General features: G+C 44.7%; 1 protein-coding gene across 1 annotated transcript in view; it reads right to left on the bottom strand.

Moving 5' to 3' along the window:
* Window positions 1–14,789, bottom strand: part of CCDC40 (coiled-coil domain 40 molecular ruler complex subunit) — a 41,876-nt gene that overhangs the window by 16,423 nt on the left and 10,664 nt on the right. Inside the window, exons 8-10 of the mRNA XM_081220140.1 lie at window positions 11,103–11,260; window positions 10,814–10,936; window positions 7,245–7,366 (exon numbers count right to left, since the gene is read on the bottom strand). Coding sequence (XP_081076266.1) covers window positions 7,245–7,366; window positions 10,814–10,936; window positions 11,103–11,260 — 403 coding nt within the window. The remainder of the gene's footprint in view (window positions 1–7,244; window positions 7,367–10,813; window positions 10,937–11,102; window positions 11,261–14,789) is intronic.

The following is a 14,789-nucleotide window of genomic DNA, read 5'->3' as shown; positions in this document are numbered from 1 at the left end:
ATATTTTCTAATGAATTAGAACTATTACCCGGGACTTCCCTGGCAGTCCAGTGGTTGGGGTTGCATCCTTCCACTGCAGGGGTCATGGGTTCAATCCCTAGTTGGGGAACTAGGATCCTGAATGCTGTGCAGCCAAAAATAAAATAATTAAAAAAAATAAAAGTTAAAAGAACTATTACCCATCTCAAGTCCAAGTCTAAAACTCTTCTAATATTGTGATTATGGGGGGGGGGAAGGGCAGGAAACTGTTGCCTTGTGCTTGTGGGTGGGGAGTGGTTGGCGCCAGCCCATCTCCTTTAGTCATGACCATAACCCTTGGAAAGGATATGCTGTTATCTCAGTTTTGTACTCGTGAACACGAAGCTTAAAGCATTTGAGGCACACAGTGAATGGTGTGGCTGGGAGGAATACAGGTGGCTGTCTCTTCAAATCCCCTCAGCATACTGGTCATGGAAATACCCATAAGTAATGTCAAGTTAAAAAATGCAGCTCGGGGCCTCCCTGGTGGCGCAGTGGTTGAGAGTCCGCCTGCCGATGCAGGGGATACGGGTTCGTGCCCCGGTCTGGGAGGATCCCATATGCCGCGGAGCGGCTGGGCCCGTGGGCCATGGCCGCTGGGCCTGCGCGTCCGGAGCCTGTGCTCCGCAACGGGAGAGGCCACAACAGTGAGAGGCCCGCATACCGCAAAAAGAAAAAAAACAAACAAACAAACAAAAAAAATGCAGCTCCTGGATAATGGAATTTGAATTTTTGTGTGTGAGACATTTTTTCCCTTTTATTCTGTGCTGTCCTGCTGTACTTTAAGCATGCTTTTCTCTACTTGTGGTATCTTATCCTTTGAATAAGTTCTTATTCAAAAATTCAAAAAGTACTTTCTTCTTGAACTAGAATAATACCTTCCATATTTTTCTCACATCTATTCCTGGGCCTTGGACTCTCTTCCCCCAGCAACCTGTTACTGTCTCTTAAATGTCTTGCCAGATATATTTTATGCATATATAAACATTATGTTTGTGGGTGTTTGCGTATTTCTCTCCACTTAAAAAATTACAAGAGGAAGCTTAGTATATCCTATTCTGCACCTTACTTTTTATTCTGTTGTATCTTAGAGATATTCAATATCAGTGTACATAGAAATTACCTTAATTCTTTTCAATGACCAGATAGTATTTTAAATATCTCATTCGTATACATTTAGGCTCTATCCAGTTTTCTGCTTTTTCCCAATTTCACCAGTATAGCAATAAACACCTGTACACATTAAAAAAAAAAAAGATACTGTAGAGATATGCTGTGTTCACGCAGCAGAAGATTCAATATTATGAAGGTGTCAATTCTCCTCAAACTGCTCTATAGTCTCAATGCATTTCCAATCTCAATGCCAGTAGGCATTTTTTCCCCAGAAATTGACAAGCTAATTCTAAAATTCATATAGAAATCCAAAGGACCTAGAATAGCCAAAATAATTTTGTAAAAGAAGAACAAAGACTCCCAATATCTGATTTAAAGACTTTCTATAAAGCTGTACTTATGAAGACAATGTGGTATTGGTGAAAGATAGACAAATAGATCAATGGAACAGGATGGAGAGTGTACACACACACACACACACAATTGACTGATTTCTGACAAAGGTGCCACAGTATTTCAGTGGAGAAAGGATGGTCTTTTCACCAAGGGTGCTAAGACAACTGGAGATGGACATGCAAAAAAAGACTGAACCTCAGACCATAATAAAATTAACTTGAGGGCTTCCCTGTTGGTGCAGTGGTTGAGAGTCTGCCTGCCAATGCAGGGGACATGGGTTCGTGCCCCAGTCTGGGAAGATCTCATATGCTGTGGAGTGGCTGGGCCCGTGAGCCATGGCTGCTGAGCCTGTGCATCTGGAGCCTGTGCTCTGCAAGGGGAGAGGCCACAACAGTGAGAGGCCCGCATACCGCAAAAAAAAAAAAAAATTTTTAACTTGAAATAGATCATATACCTAAATGGAAGAGCTAAAATTATCAAACTTTAGCAGAAAACATAGAGAAAATCTTTATGACTCTACGTCAGGCAAAGATTTCTTAGAGAGGACATAAAAAGTATGAACTATGAAAGAAAAAATTAATAAATTGGAATTCATCAAAATTTAAAACTTTGGCCTTTCAAAAAACACCATTAAGAGAATGAAATTACAGGCCAGCCTGGGAGAAAAATATTTTCAAAATACACATCTGGTAAAGGACTTGTATCCAGAACATATGAGAACTCATAACTCAATAATCAGATAAACCACTCAGTTTAAAAATGAGCAAAAGAATAAAATACCTAGGAATAAACCTACCTAAGAAGGAAAAGACCTGTACTCTGAAAACTAAAGGACACTGATGAAGGAAATTGAAGATGACACAAACAGATGGAAAGATATACTATGTTCTTGGATTGGAAGAATCAATATTGTTAAAATGACCATACTACCCAAAGCAATCTACACATTCAATGCGATCCCTATCAAGTCACCAATGGCATTTTTCACAGAACTGGAACCAAAAGTTTTAAAATTTGTATGAAAACACAAAATATCCTGAATAGCCAAAACAATCTTAAGAAATAAGAACAGAGTTGGAGGAATCACACTCCCTGACTTGGGACTATACTACAAAGCTACAGTAATCAAAACAGTATGGTACTGGCACAATAAAACAGACACATAGATCAATGGAACAGAATAGAGTGTCCAGAAATAAACCCACATACTTATGGTCAATTAATCTATGACAAAGGAGGCAAGAATATACAATGGAGACTAGACATTCTCTTCAATAAGTAGTGCTGGGAAAACTGGACAGCTACTTGCAAAAGAATGAATTAGAACATTCTCTAACACCATATACAAAATAAACTCAAAATGGATTAAAGACTTAAATGTAAGACTGGATACTATAAAACTCCTAGAGGAAAACATAGGCAGAACACTCTTTTACATAAATTACAGCAATATTTTTTTGGATCTATCTCCTAGAGTAATGGAAACATAAGCAAAAATAAACAAATGGGACCTAGTTAAACTTAAAAGATTTTTCACAGCAAAGGAAACCATAAACAAAACAAAAAGACAACCTACAGACTGGGAGGAAATATTTGCAAATGATGTGACTGACAGGGGATTAATTTCCAATATATACAAACAGCTCAAACAGCTCAACATAAAAAAAACAAACAACCCAATCAAAAAATGGCAGAAGATCTAAATAGACATTTCTCCAAAGAAGACCATACAGATGGCCAACAGGCACATGAAAAGATGCTCAACATCACTAATAATCAGAGAAATGCAAATCAAAACTACAATGAGGTATCACCTCACACCAGTCAGAATGGTCATCATCAAAAAGTCTACAAATAATAAATGATGGAGAGGGTGTGGAGAAAAATTTACATTCCGCTGTTGGTAGGAATGTAAATTGGTGCAGCCACTATGGAGAACAGTATGGATGTTCCTTAAAAAACTAAAAGTATAATTACCATATGATCCAACAATCCCACTCCTGGGCATATATCCAGAAAAGACAAAAACTAATTTGGAAAGACTCCTGCACCCCAGTGCTTATAGCAGTACTATTTACAATAGACAAGACATGGAAACAACATAAATGTCCATCGACAGATGAATGGATAAAGAAGATGTGGTATGTGTGTATGTGTATATATATACATACATACACACACACACATATATATGCAATTACTCAGCCATGAAAAGAATGAAATAATGTCATTTGCAACAACATGGATGGACCTAGAGATTATCATACTAAGTGAAGTAAGTCAGTCGGAGAAAGACAAATATATGATATCACTTATATGTGGAATCTAAAAAAATGATACATATGAACTTCTTTACAAAACAGAAATAGACTCACTGACATAGAAGACAAACTTACGGTTACCAAAGGGAAAGGGGGTAGAGAGATACATTGGGAATTTGGGATTAACAGATATATAGATAAACAATAGCACAGGGAACTATATTCAATACCTTGTAATAACCTATAATGGAAAAGTATACATATATATATATATATCTGAATCACTTTGCTGTATACCTGAAACATTGTAAACAACTGTACTTCAATTTTTAAAAATGAGCAAAAGACACATTTTATCAAAGAAGATATATGGATGGCAAATACTCACATGAAAAGACGCTCAATATCACTGGTCATTAGGAAGATGCAAATTAAAATCTCAACAGGACACCATGACATATCTACTAATGGCCAAAATTTAAATGACGGCACTATTAAGTGTTGGTGAGGATGAGAATGGCTGGGAATCTCAAATGCTGCCAAAGTGTTTCCCAAAGTGGCCTGTTCCATTTTGCATTCCCATACCAAGACCTGCACACAATTTCACAGCAGCTCTGGTCATGCTACCCTCCAAACTGGAAACAACCAAATGTTGATATATACACATGAGGGACTACTACTCAGCAACTGATCTTGTAACATCAGGCTGACTCTCAAAGCACTGTGCAAAGTGAAAAAAAAGCTAGACAAGAAAAGCTACGTATCGTGTGATCCTGTTTATATGACATTCTAGAAATGACCACACTATAGGAACAGAAAGCAGATCAGGATTTGCTGGGGGCTGGAGGTGGGAAGAGGTACTGACTTCTGGAATGCAGGAAATAGCTGATATCTTGAGTGTATCATGGCTACTTGCGTCTGTCCATTTGCTGAACTGAACTGTGCTCTGAAAAAGGATAACTTTTAACATAACACTAATAATTTACATAATAAATTTGTACATAAATTATCCTCAATAAACCAAACTTTTAAAAGTTACTCATTTTCTTTTTTAGGAAGTAGAAGCCTTATAAATACCTAGGATTTGACAATAACAATAACAATAAGACATCCAATTTTTATGACACAAATCTGAACACTCAGTAAAACATGCATGGGGGAAAAGACACCAGAATGCTAGCTAATCAACTGTCATTGTCACAAAAGGAGAAAGACTGTGGTATTTTAAATCTTTATCTCTGTTTTTCTAATTTCCTGTAATGTGATCACTTACCCTTGATAAAAATTATTTTTAAAAAAGACACACTTGGGAATCCGCTGGCGGTCCCGTTGTCCGGGACTCGGCACTTTCACTGCTGTGGCCCGGGTTCAATCCTTGATCGGGGAACTAAGATCCCGCAAGCCCCACAGCATGGCCAAAAATTTAAAAAATAATAAAATAAAAAAGACACTCTTTAAAAATGTCCTTCATAGAGAACAAACTGGTGGTTGCCAAGGGGGAGGGGGTTGGGGAAGGGATGGAGCAGGAGGTTGGGGTTAGCAGATATAAATTTTTATATACAGGATGGATAAACAACAAGGTCCTACTGTAGAGCACAGGGAACTATAGTCAATATCCTATGATAAACCATAATGGAAAAGAATATTTAAAAAATGCCTATATACGTAAAGCTGAATCACTTTGCTGTACAGCAGAAATTAATACAACATTGTAAATCAACTGTACTTCAATTAACAAATTGATTAAAAAGAGTCCTTGATTAACAGACACCAGTGGAAAATAAACAGAACGAAAAGAACTGGTGGAATCTAGAATATGTCTGAAGCTTGGCCCAATCCATCTGAGGATTAAGAGGGAACCTGTTACAGGATCTCAAGGCGATGAAGCTGACAAATTAACACCCAGCAGAGGTGCTGAGCCATGCCTGTCCCACACGTATCCTGTCAGGAAGTATGACAGAGGCAGATACCAGGGCACAAGGGGACGTGTTTGTGTCCCTATCCCTGAGAGGGTGTAAATTCTAGGTAGGGTATCCCCCCCATCCCAAGTTAAGCACAGTATAGTCTTTGTATTTTCTGGCTTGTTCTGAGACATTTCACATGGAAATGACCCATTTGCTTTGAATGTATGACTTTCAGTGTTTGCTGTAGCCTCAACATGATTCTTCACCTGTGGTAGGGACGCACTCCTGATACAACTTTGTCGCTAACTACGAAGAGTCCATAGGAGCTGCTGTCTTTCAAGTCTCGGTGTGGCGGGGACCCACAATAATAGAATATGATTGCTTACACACACACACACACACACACAAACAGACACACACAGGAAGTGCTGGACAACGGGGGGGTCCCTGTGGGGGTCACAGGCCATGAGACTCCCAGCCTCAACCTTATTCAAGGTCGACGTTGGACAGGAGGGAAAAGCTGCCCACAGGCCAAGGCCTCTCCTGCACCAAACACAGGGCAGCATTGAGGGGGCAGACACAGCGGGAGTGGGCAGGCCAGCAGCCCCAGGGGGCAGGGTAGAGAGGAGCCTGATCCCACAGCTCTGAGCCCGCCTGGTTCCTCCACCTGCGTGTTTAAAGGGAAAGCAGATGTTTAGCCGGACTTTGCCGGGATAATTCCATGATTCTCCCTTTGGCTTTCTCTCATCGACTCAGGAAAATGAAGGAAATGAGTATTTTTAATCCAGCATTACCCATGTAAAATGGCTTGTTTTAAAAACAATCAGTCCCTCCGGTTTTGTTTTTCTGAGGTCGAGTCGAGCTATGATGTGCTCCCTCCAGAACCGGCTTCCACATCTGGGCCCCAAGCACCCTGGAGGTTTGGGGAATTCAGGCAGTGCTGTGTCTGGAAGCCTCTGTCTCCAGCACCCCGCCCAGGCTACACGTCCAGCCCTCGCTAGAAGTGAGAGGGGAACGCGACGGGGGCCTCTTCCTTCCCTTTTCAGGGAGATTAAAGCAGGATTTCGGTTGGAACTCAGCCCTCTGGCAGAACAATAGAGAAGGGATGAAGTTTCTGCACACAGGTGGTGAAACTGCAAATCAAAGGGACACCTTTATCTCCCCAAGATAAATACCCCTTTTTCTTTCTCTCTCTCTCACTGTTTCTCCTTAATCCTCCCAGGAAATCTGAGCGTGAAAGCTTTGCTGCTCCTGGTGCCACGGAAAGTTTGAAAGGATTTAAGAAACACTGAAATCTGGGTGAACAATAAGGGTGGCTTCAGGACGGAAGCTGGAGCCGAAGGGCTGCGGGGCTTCAGGTGCACCCCTTTGTCCCAGGAGAGCCGAGGATGGGCGCTCCATGCTCACCTGGGTGGAGCTGGGCGTGGAGTCCACTCCGCACCCACCTCCGCATTCCCACACTTGTCACGAGCTCTCCCCGCTCGCCCAGACCCCCGCTGTGGTCCTGAGCCACCTGGCCCACCTCCATGGCAACCAGAAGGGCCGCCTGTACCTGAGTGCCTCTTGGATGGTCTTGTGAGCCTCGTCGCGATGCTTCATGCTCACCAGGCTGGTGGCCCACTGCTGCAGGATGCGCTTTTTCTCCATGTTGATGGCATCTATTTCCATGCAGGCCTACAGTGGAGAGTTGAGGTTACTTGGATGTTGGTCTTATGTCATTAAGCTCAGAGCCCCAAAAGGATGTCGGAGAGCCCCGAGCTTCCTGAATCATCTTCCTTCTCTGTTACCCATGCTTTTCTTTATCTGCATCAGCAGAAGGACACATGTGAAATTAAACATGGCTCTAAAGACCTGTCTAACACCTGCCTGAGCCGTGAGCCCCAGCTGTGACACGGGAGCAGTAACAGTACCCACATCCTGTGGCCGTCGGATCAGAGGGGATGGTGCCTGTATGCCCAGCACGTTCTTAGCTCGACCACAATTGCTGTGTTGTGCGGTGCTCAGAATGTCCTGATGGGTCATTTCAGTGGAATCATTGCACCATTAGCAAGTTGGCCTCGTGCTGATTCCCGGAAGGGGCACTGAATGGGAGCTTAGGTGAGACCCCCATTAGGCCACGAGCATCTTTGTGGAGGTGCTGAGTCCCAGCAGCGTCTACTCTTGGTGGATGTGCGTGGTAGATGCTGGAGGAAGTCAGAGTGGCCTTGAACGCTCATAGGGACAATAAAAGGGTGGAGCTGGACGTGAAAGGAAGCATCACCACTGGGGATCCCACTCTCAGGTGTCAGGGCTTTAAAAAATCATCGATTCATTATTATTATTATAGAGCATAAAGTGGTATGAATTAATTATATCGTGACTGGTGAGACATTTCCAGATTTGGGTAAGTTATTAACTGAGGAGGTCGCTCTGTGCCGTGGAGTAGGTTGTGCACTGCCCAACAGTGCCCAGCCGAGGCAGTAGGTACCAAAACCACTGGGCTCCTCCCCAGGCTGGGCTCTGTGGGGCTGGTCAGCCAGAGGCAGGTGCCCCCCGACTCCCCAAGGCTGCCGGATGAGGGCTTGCTGACCAAGGTACAGGCTGAGGTGCAAAAATCGAGGCTGAATTCAGTCTTTAAATGTTTTAAACACACTCCTCGTTAAAAAAAGTGTTTATTCTACTCAAATTAGAATATGGAAATAAGCAAAAAGAAAATAAAAATAATCCCACAACTTAGAGTTCACCATTTCTAACACCCTGGTGTTGTCTTCCTGTGTGTGTGTTGTGTGTGTGTGTGTGTGTGTGTGTGTGTGTGTGAGTAAGCAATCATATCCTATTACTGTTTTGTAACTTAGTACTAAAAAGTAGCAGGGGGCTTCCCTGGTGGCGCAGTGGTTGAGAGTCCGCCTGCCGATGCAGGGGACACGGGTTCGTGCCCCGGTCCGGGAAGATCCCACATGCTGCGGAGAGGCTGGGCCCGTGAGCCATGGCCACTGAGCCTGCACGTCCGGAGCCTGTGCTCCGCAACGGGAGAGGCCACAACAGTGAGGGGCCCGCGAACCGCAAAAAAAAAAAAAAAAAAGTAGCAGGACTTCCCTGGTGGTCCAGCGGTTATGACACTGCACTCCCAATGCAGGGGGCCAGGGTTCGATCCCTGGTCAGGGAACTAGATCCCACGTGCATGCCACAACTAAGGTCCCATGTGCTGCAACTAAGACCCGGCGCAGCCAAATAAATAAATATTAAAAATAAAAAGTAGCATATTGTGAATGGGTTTCCATGCCAGCAAATATTTATTTTATTGGTGGGATAGTCCTCCACTGCATGGATATATCATAATTTGTTTAACCAATATCCTCTTCTTGGGACTTTCTTGGTTATCACACACAGCACTGTGTCCCCAGTGACTCTATTCATTTTGTTCGTGAAGTATGTAACGTATACAGAAATTTTATTTGCATGCCTATTTTCCCTGGAATGAAGTCCAAACAGTGATATTTTGGGAGAGCTTGCTGGGGAGTGGGGTGGGTGTCCCTGACATGCAGTACAGTATTGCCCTTGAATAAGGATCTTGATGCAGACAGACTGCACCCCCGCCATCAGTGTGGGAGCCCTGATTCCCCTGCCTTGTTCATCTTTGCCAACTTGGTGGGAGAACCCCTGTCCCGCCCTCATCTGTAGTCAATGTCTATGTCGCACCTGCCATGGGCCCCCCTGTTCTGGGTGCAGGAATGCAGGATGAACAAATGTGGGACGGCCCTGCCCCGATGGCACACAGCCAGCAGGGAGGGGCGGGAGGCAAAAAAGACGTAATGAAAGAGAACTACAGCATCGTGTGTGTGTACACAGTCAGCACAGAGCAGAATCGCACACAGCAGGTTCTGAATTGATTTTCAAAATCTCTTTACACCACCAAACTTACTGGTGTTATGCTTAGAAAGGCCTCTCCAATCCAGGGCTTTATAAATATTTCTCATTTTCTTTCTTCTGGTACAGTTTCCCTTGTTTCAATACTTGATCCCATGTGGAATTTATTTTAGTGTGTGGTATGAGGAAAAGATTTGATTTTTTTCCCCAAATGATTAACCAAATGTCCCAACACCACCGGGTGCATAATTCACTTGCTCTCCATTAATTTATAATCCATAAAATTTCTATATAAACATTTCCTTGATTCTGAGCTCTCTCACAGGCTCCCACAGCCTACCTGTCTGTCCCTGACTCCAGTAATTCATTATTTTAGCCTCTAGGGCTTTATAGTATTTAATGCTAGGTGGACCCACCATCCCGGTTTATCCTGGACTCCCCTGGTTCTAGCCCAGAAAGTCCCATGTCTTGGAAAATCTGTCATTTCCAGGCAAACTGGGACCGTGGGCCAGCCTTCAAGAACCTTCCTCCCTGGACAATTCTCTGCTAGTCCTCTGAATTTATTTTTCAGATAAAATTAAGAATCACTTTGCTAACTAAGAAGTTTTTTCCCCCCTGAGATTCTGGTGGGAGCACATTCTAGATTAAGTATATTCATAGGTTGGCAAGCACTGGGCGTTTTCCCATGTAGACCCAGGTGTGTTTGTTCGTTTGTTCAAGCCCATCTGTCTCTCCTTCAATAAAAGTGTGTTGTTTCCTTTGTGTCATCACTGCACGTATGAATGCAGATGGTGACTCACAGATTAAAAAAAAAAGGTCACAGCCACTTTGGTTTCCAGTGCTGGCCACTGAACTTGGAGCTGCACTGAGCCCGGGCCCTCCCTTACTCCACGGGAAGGGAGATGTGGGCACTGCCCTGGAGCACTGGCTGCCCAGGCTGAGAACGGGTAGGGAGACTTCAGCCCTCTCTGAAAGAGGCCTGCTGTCGGTAAGGAACTTGCTAAGGATGCCTCAGCAAGCAGGACAGAATGTCCCATCTCCTGAGGGGCCTTTCAGTCTATCACTGGCTACAGTGGGAATAAGAATACTGGCTATCAGTCAGCTGGTATCTACTGTGTCCCCAACGTGGGTCAGCCAGATGCTCTGAGATGCTTATGAGGACAGACAGATGTGCAGGAGGCTGGCCGGCTAACTGGGGGCTCAGTCAGTCTCCTTGTAGGCATGCAGGCACTGCCTGGGCGCTGCCAGATGGCACCTGTGCCACTGAGCACTTACCTCGCTCACTGCCTTCTTTAGCGTCCGGGTGTCCTCAGCCTGAGCGCGGTACTGAGCCTCGAACAGGGCAATCTGTTCTTCCAGCTGGTTGGCTCGGGTGGTCAGCTGGTCCACGTGCAGGTCCTGGAAGGGAGGGGACGAGATGCACAGTGAGATGGGTCCCCAGCAACCTCAACCCACGTCAGCAACCCCATGCTGGGCATGGCCCCTCACGCAGGGGCAGGGCTGATCAGATCAGGAAATCAAAGATGTGGCAAATAGTCACACAGGCATCATCTTTGCAGGATACCTGCTGCTTCTTCTCCAACTCGGCCCGCATGCGCTCGGCTTCCGACTTCTTCACGACTCGCTTCATCACCCGGATGTCATCACGCACGTCCTGGTCTATGTTCTGCACGTAGAAGAGATGCAGAGCCAGGGTCTCCATCTCGGTTTGCAGAGCTGCCACTGGGGAGAGAGGGGGAGGGTGTCCCAGCATCGCACACCGGACATCGTGGAAGCAGCACCCCTCCCCCCACTGTGGGGTGAGTCTGGGAAACAGTCTTTAAACTACAAAGACCCATATCTTTTGCCATCAAAGACTTTACAGTCTAGTTGGAGAGACGAAATATACGTAATCTATGCCCGCCAACTGCAATAAGCCCTCCATTCCCACCACATATTAGAGGTTCTCCGTGTCTAAGGAAGTGCTGAAACAGTGTCAAGGTTACACGCAGGCCCAGCGGCCATGGCTCACAGTCCTAGCTGCTCCGTGGCATGTGGGATCTTCCCGGACCGGGGCACGAACCCGTGTCCCCTGCATTGGTAGGTGGACTCTCAACCACTGCGCCACCAGGGAAACCCTGAACTACTTATTAATTTGGAGAGAAATGACATTTGTTTCCTCTCATTTGGTTACATGATTGTTCCATTTATTTAAATCTGCTTTATGTCCTTTAGTAAAATTTTATTGTTTTTCTTCACATAGGTTCACTTGCTTCTTGTTAGACTTATTCCTCAGTATTTTATGGTTGTTATAGCTATTATGGATGAGGTTTTAAAAAATTATAATTCATAATTGGATATGACTGGTAGAAAAGAAAATTATAGCTCTGGTATTCAGTTACTTTATAGATTTCTCACTGTTTTTTTTAGCTTTTCATCAGTGATCTTGAATCTGCTAGGTAAACAATCATACCACTGGTGGAGAATGAGTTTCATGACTTCATATCCAGAATCTATACTTCGTTTATTTTTCCTATTTTCTTTCATGGCTGGAACCTCCAAAACAATGCATCCTCATCTCACTCCTTAACTATGATTACTCCAGGGCTTTCCTCTGAGTAAAACTGCCTTGTTAGTTGCTGATAAATACTTACAAGGGACTTTCCTTCTATTCTAGTTTAGGATGGACAATGAGTTTTATCCAAACACCCATTTGACATCCACCCAGAAAATCTATTTGTTCTCTCTCCTTTAAGAATATAATGCAATGAATCAGTAGATTTCCTAATTTCAAATTATTCCAGAATTAAGCCCTCTTGACTAGGAGGTATTTTTCTTTTCATATGTTGCTGAGTAAAAATTTAATATTTGCTAATATTTTATTTAGGACTTTTACACCTCATAAGTAGGAACACTTTATAGTTTTCTGTTTTTGTACGTTGTAAGCTTTTCCAGTAAGGATTATACCGAACATTGTAAAATAAGCCTGGGGTTGGGGTGGGGTGGGGAGGCGTGGTGTCCCTGGTGGTGCAGTGGTTAAGAATCTGCCTGCCAATGCAGGGGACATGGGTTCAAGCCCTGGTCCGGGATGATCCCACATGCCGTGGAGCAACTAAGCCCATGGGTCACAACTGCTGGGCCTGCACTCTAGAGCCCGCGAGCCACAGCTATTGAGCCCGCGTGCCACAACTGTTGAAGCCTATGCACCTAGAGCTGGTGCTCCACAACAAGAGAAGCCACCGCAATGAGAAGCCCACGCACTGCAACAAAGAATAGCCCCTGCTCACTGCAACTAAAGAAAGCCCGCGCACAGCAAAGACCCAATGCAGCCAAAAAAAAAAAAAAAAAAAAAGCCTGGGAAGAGTTTCCCAAATTTTCCACCCACTTGTGGGTTAAATAACATAGGAAGTGTCTGGTTTTGTCCTGTCTGTAATCCTATGGCATTTTTTTCCCTTTACCTTTGGAATTTAAAAATTTCACCAACTATGTCTAGGCATGTTTATTTTTTCTTCCACCCATCTGGCCCTCCATGAGTCTTTACATCTGAAGATTCATCTTTCTTGAACTCATGCAAATGTTTTCCTCTGATGTCACTGGTTAATGCCCTTAATCTCCTGGAATTTCTCTCTCATGGATACTGACTTTACCAGACCTACAGTCCATGTCTTTTATCTCCTTCTCAAAACGTCCATCACTTTGGGTTTTTGCTTTGAATTCTGGGCAGAATTCCTCAAACTGACCTTTTAGTACACAAGTTCAATTGTTCAATTTCCAGCAGTGCTGATTTGCCTATTTAGTACTTTTGGCGGGGTGTGGGGGGTGATTCTATTTTTTAATTCCAAGTATCCTTTTCCCTAATAGTTGGTTCTCATTTGACTGATGAGATGTCCTCTAAAATCTCATGTCGAACACCGGCTGGCGTATGCTATGTTTTCGGAACCCGGTCTGTGTCTGTGGAGGCGTCTGCTCTCCTGTCTGGGGATTGCCGCTGATGACTCACATTTGGATGTGAAGGTTTACTGACTGGTGGGCTTCACCTCCTCCTAAGTGAGGAGGTCAACTGTGGACATTCTCCAGAGGCCAAGCCCCACGTTTCACCTACGGGACAGTGCAGTGGCGGCACCTGGTAGGCAGGTCTGGGACCGCCACCCGAGTTCTTTAGTCTGAAGAGGGGAGAAATGGTGCCGTTAGGTGGGTCCTTGCTTGGTTGAACAGCTTCTGCTCCTGCTACCTGGTAACTTCCAGAAAGGACAGAGTGTCCACGAAGATGTCTGGATCTTTCCAGAAGCCCATCCACACCTTGAGGATCTGATGAGGGGTGCTGGTGGGCGCTCACTTCTCCTGTGTGGAGGGGGTGCGGGACCTGTGTCCTCTTTCAGCCTGGTCTAAATTCTGGTCTATCTGGAGGATGTGGCTCCATTGTTTTAGTGTGGATGTCGTGCTCTTCTCTTTTTGGTAGATTCGGTTAATTGGGTGACACTCAGGGAGGGGTGCTCTTCCCCAGCTCTGTCCAGAAAACTCTCCTGCACTTCTCAGGGTCCAAAATGCTTCTTTCCATCCACAGTTGGGATATACGTGTGATTTTGGTTTCTCCCAAATTCTTTTAGGTTAATTTCCCCATTATAATAGTAATACAGAGTTGATAAAGAAAGTTGGAAACATGAAAAAGCACAAAAACTGAAATAACCTGCTGTGACCACGCTGTTCACTGTGGCCCACGACCTCCGCTCCGTGCAGAGCTGTTGCTTTGATAGGAACAGTGCACGGTGACTAGTCGCACCCTCACTGTCTCTTCTGCTCCAAAGCCACCTGTTCCCCGTAATCTGCCACACATCCTGGGGCTGCAGGGCTCTGGACCATGGGCTCCTGCGCTTTGGATTGGCCTCACCTATACCTCCCCACCTATTTAAACTCTGCCATTCCCGCTCTTCCCTGCCTTCTGGATACCCTATCTTCAACCCCAGCAGCCCACCAGCCTCTCCAGCATTTTAAAAATTAATTAACTAATTAATTTTTGGCTGCATTGGGTCTTTGTTGCTGCGCACGGGCTTCTCTTTGTGGTGGCTTCTCTTGCTGTGGAGAACAGGCTCTAGGCACACGAGCTTCAGAGCACACGCTCAGTAGTTGTGGCACACGGGCTTAGTTGCTCCGCGGCATGTGGGATCTTCCCGGACCAGGGATCGAATCCGTGTCCCCTGCATTGGCAGGCGGATTCTTAACCACTGCGCCACCAGGGAAGCCCGCCTGTTTTGCTTTTGACTCCAAATACCCC

This window comes from Mesoplodon bidens, assembly GCF_964165515.1.
Source record: "Mesoplodon bidens genome assembly, chromosome: 19".
Taxonomy (NCBI): Eukaryota; Metazoa; Chordata; class Mammalia; order Artiodactyla; family Ziphiidae; genus Mesoplodon; species Mesoplodon bidens.
Note: the sequence above shows the minus strand (reverse complement) of the source record. Positions and strands in the feature narration are given on the sequence as shown.